The sequence below is a fragment of the Lutra lutra genome, chromosome 1, assembly GCF_902655055.1.
Source record: "Lutra lutra chromosome 1, mLutLut1.2, whole genome shotgun sequence".
NCBI lineage: Eukaryota > Metazoa > Chordata > Mammalia > Carnivora > Mustelidae > Lutra > Lutra lutra.
The window spans coordinates 57,280,242-57,302,388 of record NC_062278.1 but is presented as its reverse complement, the minus strand read 5'-3'; the positions used below and the strand labels follow the sequence as shown (position 1 = coordinate 57,302,388).

General features: G+C 38.0%; 1 protein-coding gene across 1 annotated transcript in view; it reads left to right on the top strand.

Moving 5' to 3' along the window:
- MORC1 (MORC family CW-type zinc finger 1) overlaps positions 1-22,147 on the top strand; it is a 177,694-nt gene that overhangs the window by 47,047 nt on the left and 108,500 nt on the right. Inside the window, exon 9 of the mRNA XM_047690254.1 lies at positions 10,782-10,907. Coding sequence (XP_047546210.1) covers positions 10,782-10,907 — 126 coding nt within the window. The remainder of the gene's footprint in view (positions 1-10,781; positions 10,908-22,147) is intronic.

The following is a 22,147-nucleotide window of genomic DNA, read 5'->3' as shown; positions in this document are numbered from 1 at the left end:
TTAACCCACTGAGCCACCCAGGCGCCCCTCTCAATGTGGTTTTGATTTGAGTCTCCCTGATGGCTAGTGATGATGATACATTTTTTTCATGTGTCTGTTAGCCATTTGTATGTCTTCATTGGAGAAGTGTCTGTTCATGTCTTCTGCCCATTTTTTTAAAAAAGATTTTATTTATTTATTTGAGAGAGAGAGAGAGTGAGAGAGTGAGCACAGGCAGGCAAAGGCAGAGGGAGGAGCAGGCTCCCTTGCTGAGCAAGGAGCCTGATGTGGGACTCGATCCCAAGGTGCTGGAATCATGACCTGACCTGCTTAACCAAATGAGCCACCCAGGCATCCCCTTCTGCCCATTTTTTTACATGATTATCTGTTTTGTATGTGTTGAGTTTGAGGGATTCTTTATAGATCCTGGATATAAGCCCTTTGTCTGTATTGTCATTTGTGAATATCTTCTCCTATTCCATGGGTTGCCTCTTTGTTTTGTTGACTCTTTCCTTTGCTGTGCAGAAGCTTTTGATCTTGATGAAGTCCCCAAAATTCATTTTTGCTTTTGTTTCCTTTGCCTTTGGAGACATATTTTGAAAGAAGTTGCTGTGGCCGATGTCAAAGAAGTTATTGCCTGTGTTCTCTAGAATTCTGATGGATTCCTGCCTCACATAGTGGTCTTTTATCCATTTTGAGTTTATCTTTGTGTATGGTGTAAGAGAATGGTCGAAGTTTCATTCTTCTACATATAGCTGTCCAATTTTCCCAGCACCATTTATTAAAGAGACTGTCTTTTTTCCACTGGATATTTTTTCCTGCTTTGTTGAAGATTATTTGACCATAAAGTCGAGGGTCCATATCTGGGCTCTCTTATCACTGTTTCTTGTTTTTGTTTTTACTTTCATTACTTTTGAATTCTGCTATAACTTAATCTACTCAGATTTTTTAAATTCTTGGGTCAGATATGTCATTTGTAATTTCTTATAAAAGCATTCACTTTATTTAGATTTGCAAATTTGTTGATAAGGGGTTTTACATAAAATATTCTTTTTAAAAATTTTATTTATTTGGGTGAGAGAATGAGACAGCACAAACAGGGAGAGGGGGCAGAATGAGAGGGAGAAGCGAGGTTCCAGCTGAGTCGGGAACCTGATGTGTGGCTTGACCCTGGGATCATGACCCAGGCCAAAGGGAGACTTTTAACTGACTGAGCCACCCAGATACCCTACATAAAATATTCTTATAAAATTTCTGTTTTCCCCAATCTTATAGTTGTGTTCACTTTCACCACTTTTATTGCATGTATGCTGTCTCTTTTCCTTGGCCAGAAATGTTTAGTTGTTTCAACTGTCTTTTTTTTTTTTTTTAGATTTATTATTATTATTATTTTTTTAAAGATTTTATTTATTCATTTGACAGAGTTCATTTACCTGTGTTTGCTTTATTTTCGTTAACTTTTCTTACCATTTGTTTTTCCACTGCTTTATTCTCAACAGTGTTGTTTAATTTTCAGTTTCTCTCTTATAAATGGCATATAACTAGATTTGTGACTCAGTCTAAGTGCTTCTATCTTTTAATAAGAAATTTATCTAGTTTACACTTATTTTGACATGTGCTACAGCTGGACTTACCCTGCTTTATCACTTTATGTTTTATATTTAATTTGCTTCTTTTGTTGTCATTGGTTTGCACTTGGGTTTTTTAAAATTTTGTTCGGCTTTATTCTTTTTTCCCCTTAGTGAGATTGGTTGACTTGTGATTTTTTGGGCCAAGAAGGAAGGTTCATTTTTTTTCTATTTCAGTAGTTTGAAAATTATTTCTTCCATTCTATTTGTCATAGTGAATTACCTTTACATTTTAAATAAACATATCTAAACCTAGTTTTCTTATGAAAGTATAGAGTTAGTATAAATTGCATCTCACAAATAAGTCAAGACCTTAATATGCTTTATTTCTCTTCCATACTAGTTCCATGGTTTCTGAATATTCTTTTTGGATTTATTTATAACATTTTATAGTATTATACCACACCCTGCATAAAAAGTTATTTAGACTAAATTATAAGATTTAATTTTTCCTTTGCTTATGACACTGTCTTCATTCTATATCTTTTTCATTTACTCGTTAATTCATTTGCTGGGTTATATCTCAAATAATTATTTCAAAGTCCATTTGACGTAAATTTTTGAAAGCTTTGTATCCTTAAAAGTGTCTTTATTTTTCCTTTCCTCCTCAATGTTTGTTTAAATGAATGAAGAAACTTTGATTCAAAAATAGTTTCCCAGGAGTGCCTGGGTGGCTCAGTAGGTTAAGTGTATGACTCTTGATCTTGGCTCAGGTCGATCTCAGAGTTATGAGTTCAGGCCCTGCATTGGGAACCACACTGGGTGTGGAGCCTACTTAAAAAGAAGTTTCCCTCAGGATTTTTTGCCCATATGACTTCTTGAATCCATGTTGGTAATGAGAAATCTGATTCAGATGTGATTACTAAGTTTTTGTAAATTACTAATTTTTCCCCCTTGGATATCTTTTAAGAGTTCTCTTAATTTTATTTATTTATTTATTTATTTATTAACATATAGTGTATTATTTGTTTCAGGGATACAGGTCTGTGATTTATCAGTCTTAATACAATTCACAGCATTCACCGTAGCATATACCCTCCCCAGTGTCCATCACCCAGCCACCCCATCCCTCTCACCCTCTCCACTCCAGCAACCCTGTTTGTTTCCTGAGATTAAGAGTTTGTTACGGTTTATCTCCCTCTCTGGTTTCATCTTGTTTCATTTTTGGGAGGACACTTCTAACTTGCTTATTTCACATTGGCTCTGTCTTCAACTAGATAGAGACCCAGCCATTTATCACGTCCTCTACTCTTATGACCCTTGTGCAGGCCACCGTCATGTCTCCCTGGAGTTATAGAGAACCTTCCACCAAGCCACAGTTCTCTCTGCTTCCACCCTTCACCCTGTGAGAACTCTGTCACCCTTGCCTCTCTTTAGCAGCCAGAGCAGTCTTTTAAAAACTCTCTGTACAAGATTCCTCAGTGACTTCCCATTACACTCAGAGGAAGAGTGAAGGTCTTCATAATGCTCTGAGCATCCTGTGTGATATCGTCCTCTGTTACCTCTCTGGCTTCCTTTCTCCTTCTTTTCCACTCTAGGCTCATGGGCCTCCTAACTATTATTCCTTGGGTTTTAGCAGAAGACAAATATGTGTTCATAGTTACTAACATGCCTTTGATTTAAAAAAAAAAATGATCTTTACATAATAGCATGGTCTGTCAGCAGAGACATGGAGGTTAATTGAAGATGGTGGGGGGGAACATTTGCAGTCTGTTGCCATATTAACATTTTCTGTGTGTAGTAAGGCACGCACAGAATTAGATAATGTGGTCACCATACCTTTGAGTCCAGTTTTGTGGATTAAGTTGAAGGAACCAGAACCTCAGGCTCATAGGCAGGCAGGGTCCATGGGGGGCAGGGGTGCCCAGTCCAACTTCTGATTCCCACTCCAAGTCACATTGCTTCAGATCAGTCATCCCAGGAGGTAGGTGGTACATTAGAGAAAGAATGGACTGTAGGGGCGCCTGGGTGGCTTAGTGGGTTAAGCCTCTGCCTTCGGCTCAGGTCACGGTCTCAGGGTCCTGGGATTGAGCCCCACATTGGGCTCTCTGCTCAGCAGAGAGCCTGCTTCCCTTCTTCTCTCTCTCTGCCTGCCTCTCTGTCTACTTGTGATCTCTGTCTGTCAAATAACTAAATAAAATCTTAAAAAAAAAAAAAAAAGAAAAAAAGAATGGACTGTAGTTGCTTGGAACAGGTCTCAAATCCTGGTTCCTTCCCCTGAGTAGCTGTCTGAATGTAGATGGATTCATTTTACATTCACTCCCTCAGTGGATACTTACTGAGTATCAGTCCCTGTTTTAGGAGCCGGGGATATATAAGGAACAAAACACAAATATCTCTGCCCCCATATGGTTTGAATTCTGTTGGGAGAGCTTTCATTCTATTGATAAGTTATCTGTGCTCTCAGAACCTCAGTGTTTTTGTCTACAAAAAGAGGCTCTGTATAACATCATCTACTTAGTATGAATGCTGTAGAACTAGAATAGTCATAGACCCGGCATGTGGGGATTCTGAGTGCATCATAGTTTCTCCATTCTGGTTTTCTCTACAACACTTTTTTCTAGCACTTACTATCACAGTGCTCTGGAAACTCCTTGTCTGATACATAACAAGCAACAAACTGAATCGAATGCCAATGTCTAGGTAATTTTCTAAGAATATGTAGATACTTTATTAGGAAGACACTGGCACTCTTAGTAGTGGCTTCTGTCCTCCATCCTTGAAGATTATTGGGGATCCTTATTGGGAGCAGGGGAGAGGGAGTTTTAGGAAATTTTGCAAATTGCTTCTATTACCTTGAAATCTCTTTTCGACTCCATATTGTGAAGACTTGATCACTTCTATAACATTTTTCCTGATTCCCTTTTTGGGGGTTGAGACCATGTGAACATTGTACCTGTTATATTGTGTGTGTGAGATTTCCTTGTGCCATGTTGCTTTTGTGACTTGCCTTTTTAACATTATAAATATTTTATTATTCAGCTTTATGAGAAAATGCAAGAAAGCACAGACTCTTGTAAAAAAGTCATGTTGTGGAATTGGTGGTCATCGAAAGGGCCTGTCATACACCTGGAATCCATCATGGCTTAGGATCTCAGGCAGCTAGGGGAACACATCTTAAAAAACAGCTCTGAGAATGGTGATATAATATGGAATAATGGAGTTGAAATTTTGTGCTAAGTAATGTTTTGAAATTCGATGCCACGTTGCCAGTGTGTTCCTAAATTGACAGTCATTGGGCAGCATTCCATATTGTCTCTAGTTTATGTCTTAACTGAGCTGGCTGGGAACACATCAAAAGTCACAGCTTCAAATTGTAATGTGCTGCTTGCCATACCGTGGGTATGACAGAAGCACTTCCATTACTTTGCATAGCTTGAAACTCTTCTTTTAAATTACCTCTCTGAGTTGACATTTCTCTTAGGTATAATCTACCCTAAGATTAAATTTGGTTAGCCCCTTCATAGTTCAGATTTTAAAATAGTTAAAAACCTTTATGCACTTCTTTATACTCAAGATAACGTAGGCCTTGTTAATTTCAACTTTAAGAACCCCTCAGAGATTTTGTAGGGACTTTAGCAATAAATTTAGAAAACAATTTTGGTTATAATATGCAGTATTTTCATGAATAAAAATATGGCACTTCTGAAAAAAAATATGGCACTTCTGAGATATTCTAAAAGGAATCTAATTTAGTGTCTGGAGTTTAAAGTCATTTTCTCAACTGTGGACCTTACAAGGGCAGTTCATTGGGAGTCTGTGTACCCATTGTGGATCAATGTAGAGGGTGTCCTGCATCCAAACACCTACTTCTGTCTTTCAGGCAGTCTTTCTAGCCTACTACCCTGTCCAGTAGGTCAACCAAACCAGTGGTTCTCAAAATTTGGAAGAATTAAAGGAATCACCTGGGTAGTTTTGAAAAATTTACATTCTCAGAGTCCAGCCACAGAAATTCTGAATTGGTAAATGAAGGAGATGTGACACTGGTCATGGGACCTCTCTTTCTGACCCCTGTCCTGTCCTTAACAGTTTGGTGACCATACCGATGTACCCATGATATACCCCATATAAAACAACACTTAAAACAGTAGCAAAACAGTGTGCCTAGACTGGGAGAAGAAAGAGGCCACACCGAGGCCACAGACACAGCTGTAGGCTGAAGTAGAGACTTTATAAGAATACCCAAATGCTGGACTGGAGACAGACGCATAGGCTACTCCATCTGCTATTATTCCACAAACTTTCAAGCCAGTTTCCAACTCAGGACACTCTTTTTTCCCCATGTCTGTCATGTGGCTGTGTGTGTGTGTGTGTGTGTGTGTTGGGTGGTGCTCTCTCTTCCTTTCTTTAGTTTATTATAGCCAGTTAAATAGAAAATGAGAGAGAGAGAGAGAGATACAAAGATAGAGATATGGGTATACTTTTGGCAAAGTTCAAGACAGAAAAGAAAGACATTTAGCAGTAAACAAGAGAATACTTCTTGAAAAAAATATGTGAAGTAGTTCCTGGTGGGTGGGGAATAGCAGTATTTTTTTTCTTAGATCTTTTGAAGATTACTTAGTACTCTTGTATTTCAGTTTCCCAAGTAAATGGCTTTATTTATAAAGACTGATAGCATCATCATTGAAGATGATCAGTCATTAAAAAGTCAGTCTTGTAATGGGAATCCCCTGTTGTTCATTCTCAATTAAGCCAAGGAAGTCCTGAATAATTATCATTGACTCAACAAATATTTATTGATGCGGATGCTAGCCTCATGGGGCTTACGGGGGGAAGGGGGTACAGATGAATAAAGACAGTGACACGGCTAAGTAGCAAGTGCTGTGATGGGAAGGCCCAGAAGAAGAAGAGGAGCACCAAAGCCACTCTATTCACCCAATCTTGGGGAGTGCAGGAAGGCTTCAGGAGGACAGGAGATCTCAAGTTGCATTGTGAAGGGGAAAAAGGTGCTAATCAAAAATGGCCAAGGAATCGAATGTGCTAAGACCTGGATATAAGAAAGCATGACCACTGTCTGGAGACCTGAGCATGGTCCTCAATGCCTACACTATCTACAGCTGGCAAGTGATGGGGCTGGGGAGTTTTAATTGGTGGCCAGATCATGAAGGACCTTATACATCATATGGAGAAGTTCCAAAGTTATATTTGGGTTGTCTGTTTCATATGTAGCTTTTATATTTAGCTACCTTTGTCTTCTTTCTATCACAGACATCACAATAGCATAAGAAGTATTGCCATTCTGTTTGTTACAAATAACGAGGAACTTTGAAAGTGGCACGTGTATAGAAAAGGGTTGACATGGAAGGCTTTTGTCCATAGAAAGTCTTACTTTCAAGGTTGGCCCTTGGCTGGTCCCACCCTGATAGAAACTTTCCTTAACAAGTAGGGTTGGCTCACTGTATCTAAACTACGCAAACAATATGGTTTATCCTGGAATTTTGATACAGGCTAGCAGGCCAACTCCCAGTGAAACCCTTCAGTGCTGTCTCTAAAGGCCTTCCATAGGCAGAAACATCACACACATGTTACTGTATTTTCATAAGTGGGGGAAGAATGAGCTCTGATCCATCACGAGAAGGAAAAAAACACAAGAAAGCTGCAGTCATATTCCTTCATACCCCACCTATCTTTCCCCATTATGATCCACTGTATATCCTTACCGCATCACTGTGATAATACTTAGCCATAAGTACAACTCTATGCTAAGTCCCATGAGCCCTTCCTATGAATTTCCTAACACAGGGGAAGTCTTGAGGCTCACCAATACACCTGCTAGGAATGTTTACCTAGAGTTATTTATTAGATGAGGACAAAATGTGAGCTATCAAATGTAGAAGTAACAGTTTCCTTATTTTGTTTTTGTATAGTATTTTTTTAAAACCCAATCTCTTCTAACCCAGTTTGACCTCTCATCATTATTTCTCAAATTCAGCTCTGAGTTACCTTTGACGTTTACTTTCAAATGACAGAAATACGTTAGCTTTTAGGAGAGTGAAAGAAAGCTACTGGCTCTAAGGGTAATTTTTAATCAAGAGATCCAGAAAGGATTTGAAGTCTTTGGAATAGTTATAGTGTCCCAAGGTGACTTTTTTTTCCCCTTTTTCTCTATCTCTCTTTTTAAGATTTTTTTTTTTTTAATTTGCAAGAGAGAGAGAGAGAGTGAGAGTGTGCAGGAGAGGGGAGAGGGTCAGAGGGAGAAGCATACTCCCCGCTGAGCTGGGAGCCCGACACAGGACTCCATCCAGGGACTCTGGGATCATGACCTGAGCCAAAGGCAGTCGCTTAACCGAGCCACCCAGACCCCCTTTCCTTTCTCTTCTAATAGGTGAGGATGTATTTGATTGGGCAGCTTCTGATGTACTCGCAGTCACCCACAGTATTATGGTGTAGCACCATAGTACAGACAGCCTCTCTGGCCATGTGAAAGATGCATTAGTATTTATAGACTACCAGCCATGAACCAGATACTTTTATATATTTTTTATTGGGAAATTCCACTCAAGTCTTACTTGAAAAGAACTTCTTTTTAAACCATTAAAAGAAGTCCTGACCAACAGACACATGAAAAAGTGCTCCATATCACTCGGCATTAGGGAAATACAAATCAAAACCACAATGAGATATCACCTCACACCAGTCAGAATGGCTAAAATTAACAAGTCAGGAAATGACAGATGCTGGCGAGGATGCGGAGAAAGGGGAACCCTCCTACACTGTTGGTGGGAATGCAAGCTGGTGCAACCACTCTGGAAAACAGCATGGAGGTTCCTCAAAATGTTGAAAATAGAACTACCCTATGACCCAGCAATTGCACTACTGGGTATTTACCCTAAAGATACAAACGTAGTGATCCGAAGGGGCACGTGCACCCGAATGTTTATAGCAGCAATGTCTACAATAGCCAAACTATGGAAAGAACCTAGATGTCCATCAACAGACGAATGGATAAAGAAGATGTGGTATATATACACAATGGAATACTATGCAGCCATCAAAAGAAATGAAGTCTTGCCATTTGCGACGATGTGGATGGAACTAGAGGGTATCATGCTTAGCGAAATAAGTCAATCGGAGAAAGACAACTATCATATGATCTCCCTGATATGAGGGAGAGGAGATGCAACATGGGGGGTTGAGGGGGTAGGAGAAGAGTAAATGAAACAAGATGGGATTGGGAGGGAGACCATAAGTGACTCTTAATCTCACAAAACAAACTGAGGGTTGCTGGGGGGAGGGGGGTTGGAAGAGGGGGGGTGGGGTTATGGATATTGGGGAGGGTATGTGCTATATGTGCTATGGTGAGTGCTGTGAAGTGTGTAAACCTGGCGATTCGCAGACCTGTACCCCTGGGGATAAAAATATATGTTTATAAAAAATAAAATTAAAAATCAACTCAAAAAAAAAAAAAAAAAGAAGTCCTGAAATAACTTATGACCATCCAGGAAATCCTTGGATTTCTTATAGGCTTATCTTCAATTAGGTAAATTCCTTGGAGCTCTGCCCTCTCTTATGGAGTAACTGGTAGTGGTCTGCCACTCAGTTGAGCCGCTCCCCCCACCCCCCAACCCCCGCCCTTAGGCAGGCTTTCTGTTTCCATCATCTTTGTCTACCTTCAGACTGTGGTAGGACTGTCAACATGGTGGCCGTAGGGCGCCCTGCTTTCTATTTGACCTTGTAGCCCTTCATAGAAGACTTTTCTGGGGTCTAGTAGGTAAACAGAGCTACTTCCACAGCACAGCTGGGCTTGTTTTTGATCTTTATTTCTCATCTAATTGGAGAGGATTTACAGTTCATAAATGGACTCCGATATAGAAGGTCCCTGGAGTTAGTATATGGCAACAGAGTGATTTCCCAGCAACGTGCAGTTTTACAAGGATAGCTTTCTTCATAAGGCTATTTACGTTGTGTCTGCTCCCACTTTATTGCCTTTCCGTCCTTTATTTTTTCTCCTTTATCCTCTCACCACGTTGTCAGACTTCTCCCTGCAGCTGGCCATAAATACTTAATACTTAACTGCACTTACAGAACGAAGTTTTGTATTTATTGTTCATAATTTCCAATGCAAATGAAACATTTTTATTGTATTTCTCTGTTTACAGTAACTCCATGGAAATGTTTCTTATTCATGGGAGCCTAGATTTTGTTGTTGTTATTGTGTTGTTTTGTTATGTTTGAGCAGGGGGATAATTTTGTTTGACTTGGTTTTGCCCTTCTGATCCAATAGCTGTAATGGGAAGTGGATTTTCTATTGCTGGTATAAGTCTGCTTAGTATCAGTTGCCAACAAAAATTCAGTAATAATCAAATTGGAGGTGATTTATGCAGCCCTTTGTACTTAGAGGCCTGCTTATTGAGGTATGTGAGTGTTGCAAGATTTGCTGGTGCAGCCTCTACACTGTGCCCTTTGATATATATATTTTTTAATTTAATTTTTTTCAGTGTTCCAAAATTCATTGTTTATGCACCACACCCAATGCTCCATGCAATACGTGCCCTCCATAATACCCACCACCAGGCTCACCCAACCTCCTACCCTCCTCCCCTCCAAAACCCTCAGTTTGTTTCTCAGAGTCCATAGTCTCTCATGGTTCATCTCCCCCTCCGATTTTCCCCAATTCCCTCCTCCGTGTTATTCCTTATGCTCCACAAATAAGTGAAACCATATAATTGACTCTCTCTGCTTGACTTATTTCACTCAGCATAATCTCTTCCAGTCCCGTCCATATGGATATAAAAGTTGAGTATTCATCCTTTCTGATGGAGGCATAATACTCTGTTGTATATATGGACCACATCTTCTTTATTCATTCGTCTGTTGGAGGGCATCCTGGCTCTTTCCACGGTTTGGCAACTGTGGCCATTGCTGCTATGAACACTGGGGTACATATGGCCCTTCTTTTCACTACATCTGTATCTTTGGGGTAAATACCCAGTAGTGCAATTTCAGGGTCATAGGGAAGCTCTATTTTTAATTTCTTAAGGAATCTCCAAACTGTTTTCCAAAGTGGCTGCCCCAACTTGCATTCCCACCAACAGTGTAAGAGGGTTCCCCTTTCTCCACATCCTCTTCAACACATGTTGTTTACTGTCTTGTTAATGTTGGCCATTCTAACTGGTATGAGGTGGAATCTCAATGTGGTTTTGATTTGAATCTCCCTGATGGTTTCTATTCTAGTTTTCCAGAGAGATGGTCATTCAGAGCCTACACATCTGTTCTGTATTTTGAACCTTGGATGAGAATATTCATCCAGGCCAAAAGAGTTAAAACAAAACATCTATGTTACTGCCTCTACAGACCCAGGTAACTCACCTTCTTTCAATTAACTTCATAGAGTTTTTATTTATAAAATCAATATGCCCCTCTCCCTCAACTTGTCAAAGCGATTTGATAGTAAGAATCTTAAAATTTGATAGTAAGGTTTATAAATGAAATTCAGACTGCTTCTGAAGGGTTTGCTGAAGAGTAATCATGTGTAACAAATATTTTGCCATAATATTTGCCATAATAACAACACACTGCTGTGAACACTCTGAAGTTAGAGAATCATTCCAAGGATGATTTCATTTTTTACTCTGTTGCATCTTAGGTGCTTTGATTATGATGTTCATTAAACAACTCACAGTTCACTTATGTGTTCTGTTTATACAGATGTTTGAACTATTAAGTCACATATATGTGTATGTATATTTTATATGTATAATGAACTTACTTACAAATTTGGTTCACTTGTATTTTAGTGTAAACTTTTTTATACCATATAACTTATTATACCATAATAACTTATTATAACCATAATAACTTATTATACCATAAACTTATTATACCATAATAAGTCTAGCTAACATACATAACCACACATAGATTAAATTTTTCTTGTGATGAGAACTTTTAAGATCTCTCTTAGAGGGGCGCCTGGGTGGCTCAGTGGGTTAAGCCGCTGCCTTCGGCTCAGGTCATGATCTCAGGGTCCTGGGATCGAGTCCCACATCGGGCTCTCTGCTCAGCAAGAAGCCTGCTTCCCTCTCTCTCTCTCTCTCTGCCTTCCTCTCCATCTACTTGTGATCTCTCTCTGTCAAATAAAAAAAAAAAAAAATCTTTAAAAAAAAAAAAAAGATCTCTCTTAGAAACTTTCAAATATGCAATACAGTATTGTTAACTGTGCTATACATTACATTCCCAAGACTTATTTTGTAACTGGAAGTTTGTAACAGCATAAACTTTTTTTAAGATGACATTTGCGCATTACAAAATTTATCTTGCCCATTTACACATGCAGTCAGAACAGTCTTTCTGTGTCTTGTTTCTGGATGGTCATTCATTTACTCACCAAAACATTTATCAGAGTCTCCTATGCGTCCTAAGATTGTGCTAGGTTCAAAGCATAAAAATGATTAGTTCTAGTTTTGAGGAGCTTAATATCTTCTGGGAGAAGCATTTAATGCTTGTATGCTTTTGATATATATATATATATGTCTTATTACATACGTTGTTGTGTTTGGTTTTTGTAGTAACTCTATGGGTCACATTTGATTATCACCATTTCAGAGATAGGGAACTGTCACAACTGGACAAGAGCTCAAATATTCTGGCTTCAGATTATTTACCAATTCACATTCACTGCTCCTTCCCCTATACTACGTTAACTTTTTATAATAGACCTACATTTGTTATGTTGTCTTTTTTTCATGAAAAATTAGTGGCTTTCCTGGGGCCTTGCAATCACTCATGTTAATATCAGTATTAAAGTTATAGATCTCTTTTTTTTTTTAAAGATTTTATTTATTTATTTGACAGACAGAGATCACAAGTAGGCAGAGAGGCAGACAGATAGAGAGAGAGGGGGAAGCAGGCTCCCTGCAGAGCATAGAGCCCGATGTGGGGCTCGATCCCAGGACACTGGGACCATGACCTGAGCCGAAGGCAGAGGCTTTAACCCACTGAGCCACCCAGGTGCCCCAAAGTTATAGATCTCTTAATCGTATGTCGTGAATAAGTCTAGTTATCATCTGTCACCATACAAAGTTATTACAGTATTTTGACTGTATTCCCTATGGTATACATTACATACTTATTACTAATTTATTTTATAACTGGAAGTTTGTCCCTCTTAATCCCTGTCACCTGTTTTGCCTGCCTTCACCCGTCCCCTCTCTGGTAATCAACATTCTGTTTCTTATATCAGTGAGTCTGTTTCTGTTTTCTCTTGTTTGTTCATTTGTTTTTTAGATTTCACATATAAATGAAATTATATGGTATTTGTCTTTCTTTGTCTGACTTATTTCACTTAGCATAGTACCCTGTAGGTCTATTCATCAGGTTTTTTTTTTTATACTAAGTTGTATAAGTTCTTTATGTATTTTAGATATTAACTAGTTATCAATTGAATTGTTTGATGTGCAAATATCTTTGCCTATTCAGTAGGTTGCCTTTTCATTTTCTAATGGTTTCCTTAGCTGTGCAAAAACTTTTTAGTTTGATGTAAATCCATTTATTAATTTTTTAATAATAATACTTATATTAATAATAATTATAATATAACTATTAAAGCTTTTGCCCTTGCTTGCTGAGACTATTCTAAAATAATATTGCCAATACCAGTGCCAAAGAGCTTACCATCTATGTTTTCTTCTAGGAGTTTCATGGTTTCAGGTCTTAGGGTTGTCTAATCCATTTTGAATTTATGTCTGTATATGGTATAAGATGGTGATCAAGTTCATTCTTTCACCTGTATTTGTCCAGTTTCCCCAGCACCATTTATTGAAGAGATTGTACTTTCCCTATTGTATGTTCTTTCCTCCTTTATCATAGATTAATTGACCATATATGTGTGAGTTTATTTCCGGGCTCTCTTTTCCTTTTCATTGATCTTGTGTGTCTGTTTTCATACCAGGACCAAACTTTTATGATTATTATAGCTTTGAAGTATATCTGAAATCTGGAGGAATGACCTCCAGCTTGTTTTTTTTTTTCCCCCAAAATTGCTTTGGCTACTTGGGGTCCTTTGTGGTTCCATTCAAATTTTAGGATTCTTTGTTCTAGTTTTGTGGAAAATGTCATTGGTATTTTGATGAGGATTGCATTGAATGTGTAGATTGCTTTGTGTAGTATGAACATTTTAATGATATTAATTCTCCCAGTCTATGGCATTATCTTTCCATTTATTTTTGTCCCAGTTTCTTTCATCAGTACCTTACAGTCTTTGGAGTACAAGTCTTTCACCTCCTTCGTTAAATTTATTCCTGGGTGTTTATTCTTTTTGATGTAATTGTAAATGGGATTGTTTGCTTAATTTCTCTTTCTGATAGCTTATTATTAGTGTATAGGACTGCAGCCAGTTTCTTTTTTAAAATCAATTTATTTATTTATTCATTCATTTAAGACTGTTATATTAGTTTCAGGTGTACAGTTTGGCAATTCACCACTTCCATACATCGCCCAGTGCTCATCACAACAAGTGCACTCCTTAATCCCATCACATATTTAACCCAACCCCCCAGCCCTCTCCCCACTGATAACCATCAGTTTGTTCTCTATGGTTAAGAGTCTATTTCTTGATTTTTCTCTCTCTCTCTGTCTTTCTCTTTCCCTCTTTTTCCCTTTGAAACACAGCCGATTTCTATGTTATGTTATGTATGTTAATTTTGTATTTTGAGGCTTTACCGAATTCGTATATTAGTTGTAATAGTTTTTTGATGATCTCTTTGTTTTTTTTATGTGTAGTACTCTGTTATCTGTAAATAGTGATAGACTTACTTCTTTCTTCCTAATTATGGATGTCTTTATTTCCTTTTCTTACCTAATTGCTGTAGCTAGGACTTCCAGTACTATGTTGAATAAAAGTGGTGGTGAGAATGGGCATCTTTGTCTTGTTCCTAATCTTACAGGGAAAGCTGTCACCTTTTCACCTCTGTTGTTTGTTGTGCAGAAGCTCTTTTAGTCAGCTGTCAGTTCTTCAGGAGGAATTGCTTTATGTGTAGGTATAGTTTCCGTGTATCCATGGGTAGAAGTGATCATGATCTTTTGTGCTACCGTCTTGGACTGTCTCCCTGCTTTACTTTTCATTTCTGATTATACTGAAGATTATAGTTGAAAAGTGAAATGTATCATGCCCGAGACTTTCTTTATAAGTCTCCTACTTGCTTCCCAGTTCATATCAAAGTGATGCTTCCTTTCCATCAGTCTTATTCTTCTGGGAAGTACCAAGGGTCTCTTGGATTAATCAATATAGCTGGTCTTTTCAAATTAGATTACTTCTCTCTTAGTGAGTTTGGGTAAAAAATGGTTTAAGCCAAAGGAAAATGTGGGATTGTCTCATTTTCTCAGGAAATTATAGTAAATTGAATGTCAGGTACCTAAATTACTGGTATTGAGTGATAACTGTTTCCCATTCTAGTATATTTTTTATTCACCTTTCAAGTTATATTCTCAGGTATGTGTTACTAGGAAATAGAGATATTATAAATGTTTTGTTTGTTTCATAAAAGATATTTAAGGAGGTCTGCACCTTTGCAAAGTTTCCCTTAGGGTTCTGATAAACTGTCAAATCTGATATTTGGTATTTACGGTATGGACAGATTTAATCCTTTATGGCTTTGTCCTTTTTAGACTTACCTCTCTCTCTGACATATTTACTTGCATATAACTTCCCTCACAGGTTCTCTGGAGGCAGAATTTTTGTGTAAGAAATTGTACAACTCCTCCATGTTATCTCATCCCTAGTGGGTTAACCCTTCCTTTCCTTTCCTTTTCCCGTCCTTTCCTTTTTTCCTTTTCTTTTTTCCTTTTCCTTTTTTCCTTTTTCCTTTCCTTTCCTTTCTTTCTTGAAGGGCATTATAGCTCTCTCGTGGCTGCATCAGAACAAATTAAGACCTGGAAATGACCCTATTTGATCAAAGTAGGGGCATGTCAAAGGTATTAAAAAGTGATTAAATACTTTGTCCACCCAGACTCTAATAAACTTCTAGAAATGAACTCTGAGGTATTATTTATAAGAATACATGACTGTACTTTGTGGTTAGTCATTTTCTGTATTTTTGTAGCAAACAGAAAAAAGAATACTACATTTTATTCTTGGGAAAATTACAGTTGCTTTAGCTACTTTTTTCCCAAGATCTCTAACAAGTTCAGAAGAGGACTAGATAGGAATTTTTGCTGTCATATCATTGGTTTCCTTCCTTGATCATATTATGTTCAATATTTTTTATCAGTAACTTGGATAAAAAACAAACATGTTTGAATTCATATTAGACCCTGAACTTGGAGGAATATCTTCTATTAGGCATAACTGAAACAAGATATGAAAGAGCTGAAGTCCAAAAGATAAATGTGGTATCATTAATGTATAGCCCTGAGTTTAGATTTAAAAGATCTATAATATAAGCATAGATTTAAAAGGGTTTTACAGGGGCGCCTGGGTGGCTCAGTGGGCTAAAGCCTTCGGCTCAGGTCGTGATCCCAGGGTCCCGGGAAGGAGCCCCGCATCGGGCTCTCTGCTCGGCAGGGAGCCTGCTTCCCTTCCTCTCTCTCTGCCTGACTTTCTGCCTACTTGTGATCTCTGTCTGTCAAATAAATAAATAAAATCTTAAAAAATAAATAAATAAGAGGGTTTTACATGAGAAAAGAAATAAAAAGCATAGATGTCTTAATTGACCACAAGCTTAGGATAAGCTGATAGTGTGACAGAGTTGCTAAAAATGTTTGTAGAACTTAGCAGGACAAGATCGTGATAGTACTGATAAACCATATTCTGCTTATACCATGCCTAGAGGGCCATGTTCAGATGGGGATGCTTTGGGATGGACATTGATTTACTAACTCACAGGAAATTAACTATTTGATAGGGGGTCATTGATGGAACTGACCATCATTTTGAAGAGAGAGGGGGGCCTGAATGAAAATGTCTTAGCGTTATCATGTGATACCTGGAACTCCAGAGAGCAGAACTTGGATGGCTGGATGGAAGTTGAAGACAGAGTTAGTCAAGCTCAGTATGATGGCAGTGTTAGGTATTTTTGCAAGGAAGAGACACAGATTACCTTTTTCCATTGGTGTTTAGTAGAAGGATATTCAGAGAAGACGAGTTAACAGAGAGCCGTCACACCTGCTTCACTGCCTTCCTTTGACTCAGTGTTTTCAGGAGGAGTGTTCTGGAGAAATGAAACAACATCCCAGTGTTGCTTTGGTTACAGCTGTGTCTGCTTTATGTGCCTAGCACTTGCCCCTCTGAGAGTAGGTTTTCTGCCATCAGATTTGAAACTTCCCTATTGCACAGAATTTAGGAACAAGACACACCAGAGGGGTTTAGTTCCTCATGTAACTTTCTGTGGTTTAGCACCAACCAGTCTCTGGTCCAGCTGGGAGATTTAATAGCCAGAATACTAATCTAGTGGGTCCAGGACAGCAAATTTAGTTTCTCCAGACACACATGGCATGAGGTATAGCAACTCAGAGAGGGCCATGAGTGTGGCATGAGATTAAAGAAGTTTACACTCTTTTACAATAGAAGGCAAAATCCCACCCAAGATGAGGACAGATTTCCCTGGACAAGTCTAGATTATAGTAGATGTTACTAGTTTGGGAAGAATTTTAGCTAGGTGATTTCTAAGATCTTTTTCAACTTAAAGGTTTTATAAGTCTGTATTTCTTGAAGTATTAAATATTGTTTATTTGTATCATAATGACAAGTTAATATATGGCCATGTTACTTGGTTGTAGACAGCAGACAGTACTGATTTTCTTTGGCTTTGAATTCTTCAGCTTTAGTAGAAAGATTGATAGCTCTCAGATTTATGCAGGCATTGTATCTCTGCTCGTTACGTCTAAAGACAGATGTAAAAGTGGTCACTTCTGAAAGCTCTTTAAGGGAGACAGGGCTAAAGTATCTGAAGGTCTTCATCCTTCATTGAAACTGTTTTGCCAAAGACCCATAACATGGAAAGTAACCCAAACGACATGGAATTGGAGTCATTCTGCTTTCATAGGAGCAGCATGGTTCTTTGTAAGTTATTCAGGGACACTAAGGTTATGGTTTGCTGTTGACTACTCTGCAATACTATGCTTGTTGGATGGTCTTTCAATTTTGGGGCATGCTTCCTACCCTCTCACATCCCACCCACCTAAACAAACTAATAATACTTAAAAAGTATCTCTTTTGCAAACTATGCATTTTATGTGTCCCTTCATGAATTTGTATAATTTTAATTATTTAATCTTTTGGTATATGGTAGTAGTTGCAAACAAAATTTGGAAGAGCGAAACCTGGATCTGAGTTTCAATTTTGTCACTTACTCATTGTGAACCTTTGGCAATGCCTTAAGCCTGGCTCTTACCCACTGTGCATTGGGAACTCCTCTGCCACTTAGGGTTGTTGTGAGGATTGAAATAAAAATAGGTTTTGTTTTAAACATGAAAATACTCAGTGCAGTTCTCAACATATTCACAAATAAACATCAGTTGTTACTGTACAAATGAATAGTGACAAGTGGATGGAATGACCACCCTAGGCGAGGTAATGTCAGACAACATCAGAAAATTCCTGTCCTCATAAACCTTACATTCTAGTGGAGAAAAAAACAATAGGCAAACAATAAATAAAAAATAAGTGAAATAATGGGTAATTTTAAGTGCTATGAAAAGAAACAAAGTAAGGCAGGGAATAAAGACCTAGGAGGAGGAGGAGAACTGTTCTAGATAGGAAATCAAGGAAAGGGGCTAGTTCTAAATAAGTAACCTTTGAGCAGAGAGCTGAATAAACTGAGAGAGTGAACATGTTATCTACCGTTGCATAATAAATCACCCCCAAATTTAGTGGCTTATTAATAAAAGTAATTTCTCATTAGTTATTCCTCAGTTTCTATAGGTCAGTAATTGGAGAGTGGTTCTGTTGGGTGCTTTAATCTTGGGATTCCTCATGAAGTTGATGAGACATCTTGGCTGGGATTGCTGAAGGCTTGATGGGAGGTAGAGGATACACTTCCAAGCTGGCTGACTCACATGGCTGGCAGGGGGTTCCTGTTTACAAAGACAACTGCACAGGGCTTCCTGAGTGTTCTCATGGCAAAGGGACAGACTTCTACCAGAGTGAGTAATTTAAGAGAACAAAGTAGAAACTGCCATCTTTTGGAACCTAGCTTCAAAAGCCACATACCATCACTTCTACCATGTTCTTTTGGTCACATGGGCCAGCCTGGAGCCAGTGTAGGAGGGCACTACACAAAGCATGAATACCAGGGGTAATTACTGTCAGAGGGTGTCTTGCAAGGTGAATACCACAGTGAGTCATGCAAGAACTTTACGGGAAGATGTCTCCAGGAAGAGAGGAGAGTAACTGTAAAGGTAAATATAAAGGGTTAGAAGGCAAGTATAGCTAGCGCACTGTGATGGGGAAGAGATGAGGTAAATAGGAGCAGATCCTATAGATCCTTGAGCAGCATGGCAAGAAGAGGTTGTATTGAGAATTTAAAGAGTTTTGAGAAAAAGCAGCATTACTTGATTTATGTTTTTAAAAGATTATTCTGGCTGCTGAATGGAGAATTGATTTTATGGGACAAGAAAGGAGGAAGGAAGGTGACATAGGTTACCATTATTGTATTCCAGGTACAGGTGGCCTGAGCTGGAGTGGTATTGATGCAGTCATGAGTAGTGTTCAGATTATAGATATGCTGTAAAGACAGAGCCAGCAAGACTTGATGATGGATTGGGTGTGGAATGGGGAGGAAATGGGGAATCATGGATGCCTTCTAAGTTTTTTGCCTGAGCACAGTCTTAGGAATGATAAGGAAGATACTGGGTAGGGGTGAAGAGTGATGGTGAGTGGAGTTCTCTCTACCCACTGTGAACGAGCGAAGTTTGAGTGGTCCATTCGACATCCAGGTGAAGCTATCAACATTCTACTGGCCAGAAAATTTTTGATCATGCGTCATTACATGTTTTGATGAATAACTAAGGACTATAGCTATTTCATAGTATGACTAAACTAGATAAACTCACATAATTTTAAAAAAGGAAATAGTTACGATCGTGAATTCAATAACATAGTTAACCATGGGCTAATTTTTTCTGCATCAATAAAAGTTAGGAACTGTAGTTTTTTTTACTTGTAGTCGTTTGACCAACTCAAAAACTTAAAATAAGATAGTTTGTGTTAGCCAAAATGTTTTTCACAAATTTTGTACATATAACTATTAAGTGCCAATAAAAGTTTTAATTTCTGAAGGTGGTTATGATTGAAATACTCAAGATACTTTATTATGCTATACTCTATACATCTGCAACATAAAACCTTAAAAATCACTTTGTTTTCATATTTTTATTTCTCTTGGGGGGAAGAGTTCTATTTTGCTCTTAAAAGTATAAAATTAATAAAAATACAAATAATACAGTTAGGTTATTGGGAAAAAATAACTAAAATCCCCCTTTGCCAGTTGGCATTCACTCTGTGCTCTACCAATCCATAGTCTCCCCAGATGGGAACTTCTGCTAGAAGTTTAATAAATACTCTTCCAGATTGTCTTATACACATTTACACACATACATGTGTGTATACACAAACACAATTGTACATAGAATTCTTTTTTAGAACATAAAATTCATATGCAGCTTGCTCTTTTCACTTACAAATTATCTCTTGGAGACCTTTCTCTGTCATTTAAAAAATATATTATGTAGCACTCTATGGCTTATTTAACTTTGTTGCATAATATTTAGGATTTTTAGAGTTTTTATTGTTCCAGTGCTAAACTGGACATGCTTGGGCATCATTGGACACATGTGTGTTTATGCTAATATGTCATTATTTCTGTGGAACAGACTTCAGAAGTAAATTTCTGAGTAAGAGGAGAGATAACACCATTAATTTTAATGGGTGCGCCATTAATTTTCCCTCCAAGAAGACCCATTTTATTCTTACACCAAGTGCCCTTTTGTCTGGTTCCAAATCTACACTCGCTATTAACAATATTTTCTTTTTTCATTTTTACCATTCTGAGGAGCAAAACATTTAATTTGTTTTAGTTTTCATTTCCCTCAATATTTTCATTGACCTTAAGTTTTTTCAACTCCTTCAGAAGAAAGTCTTCAATAAATTGTTTTATGTATTAAGTGAACATCAAATATTTGAACACAGCTTCATTGATGGAAAGAAACAGGGAGGTAGAAGCTGAAATGGGGGAGGGAGAGTGAAGGCCTACAATGTGGCAGAATGCGGTGGCTTAGAAAGAAAGCAGAAACAGTATGAGGGCAAAGGCTGAAGCCTAGCGTTGTGGACAGAAGTGTCAAGTAAAAGTGAAGTTTGGGAGATGGGTTTGGAAAGTGTTCTAACCCCTGAAGAACTGGAGGCCTAGTCATAGAGGAAACCCTATTCCCCTGCCCTCAGATGCAAGGAAGGAGAAATAAACAGTTGGATAGAGTCCCTTCCTTGTCCTCCAGGGTGTGCACTGCTCTGGCTTTTAAAGGCATTTTTAACACCAAGAGTCCACCATTAGGAAGATTAGAAGTGTCCGGCTGAAGTAGACTCCCGATTATGGATGGGGATTGACCGAAAATTCTTTCCTTATGACAATGGTCAGATTCATTACACTGAATTTCCACAAGTACATATATTTCTTTGTTAGCTTTCTAAAATTGGTATGGACACTTGTAAAATTTAACTTGTGAAAGCATGTGGATCATCTGAGATGTTCCAGATCATCTGGGACCAGGTTGTCTCTGATGTAGACTACATAGAGAGCACATGTTGTGTTGGTCTTAGTTGTTTAAAATCAAGCACTAATGTGTAGTTGGCACCTTCTGTGCCACTTTTACTTTCTAGGGCTGTAAACACAGAGTCTTTAAAATGCTTGAATAGTTTAATTCATAGCAGTTTTAAAGGATCACTTCATTGTTCAAAGTCTCTCCTTAATTTCACTTTGTTTTTAAAAAAGAAAGATTTAAAATTAACGATTCATACCAGATTAGTTATGTGATTAATGTGTAATTTTTCAAAAAACAAATGGTAATTCCAGTATGTCGAGACCAATAATTTTTTTACTTTAAAACTTAGGTTTTGCTGTTTTCTAAATGTAATAGAGATTGATTTGGAATACACTTGGTTGTGACTTAAATGAATAATGTTCATTGTAGAAGAAAATCAAGGGAAAGAACTGAGAATTACTTTACCTTAGATTTTATGGGTATTCCTTTCTTTTTTTTTTTTTTTTCTTTTTAAGATTTTTTTTCTTTATTCATTTGACAGAGATCACAAGTAGGCAGAGAGGCAGGCAGAGAGAGAGGAAGAGAAGCAGGCTCCCTGCTGAACAGAAAGCCTGATTTGGGGCTCGATCCCAGGACCCTGAGATATGACCTGAGCTGAACGCAGAGGCTTTAAACCCACTAAGCCACCCAGGCACCCCTGGGTATTCCTTTCTTATGGTTAACTGTAATTCCATTGGAAAATGAACCTTAAAGTTAGCCATAAAGAGACTAGTTCCTTAAACCATAGAAGTAGATGAATATAAGGTGACATTTAGTTATTTTTTTTTTTTTAACATTTAAGCCTTTTCATC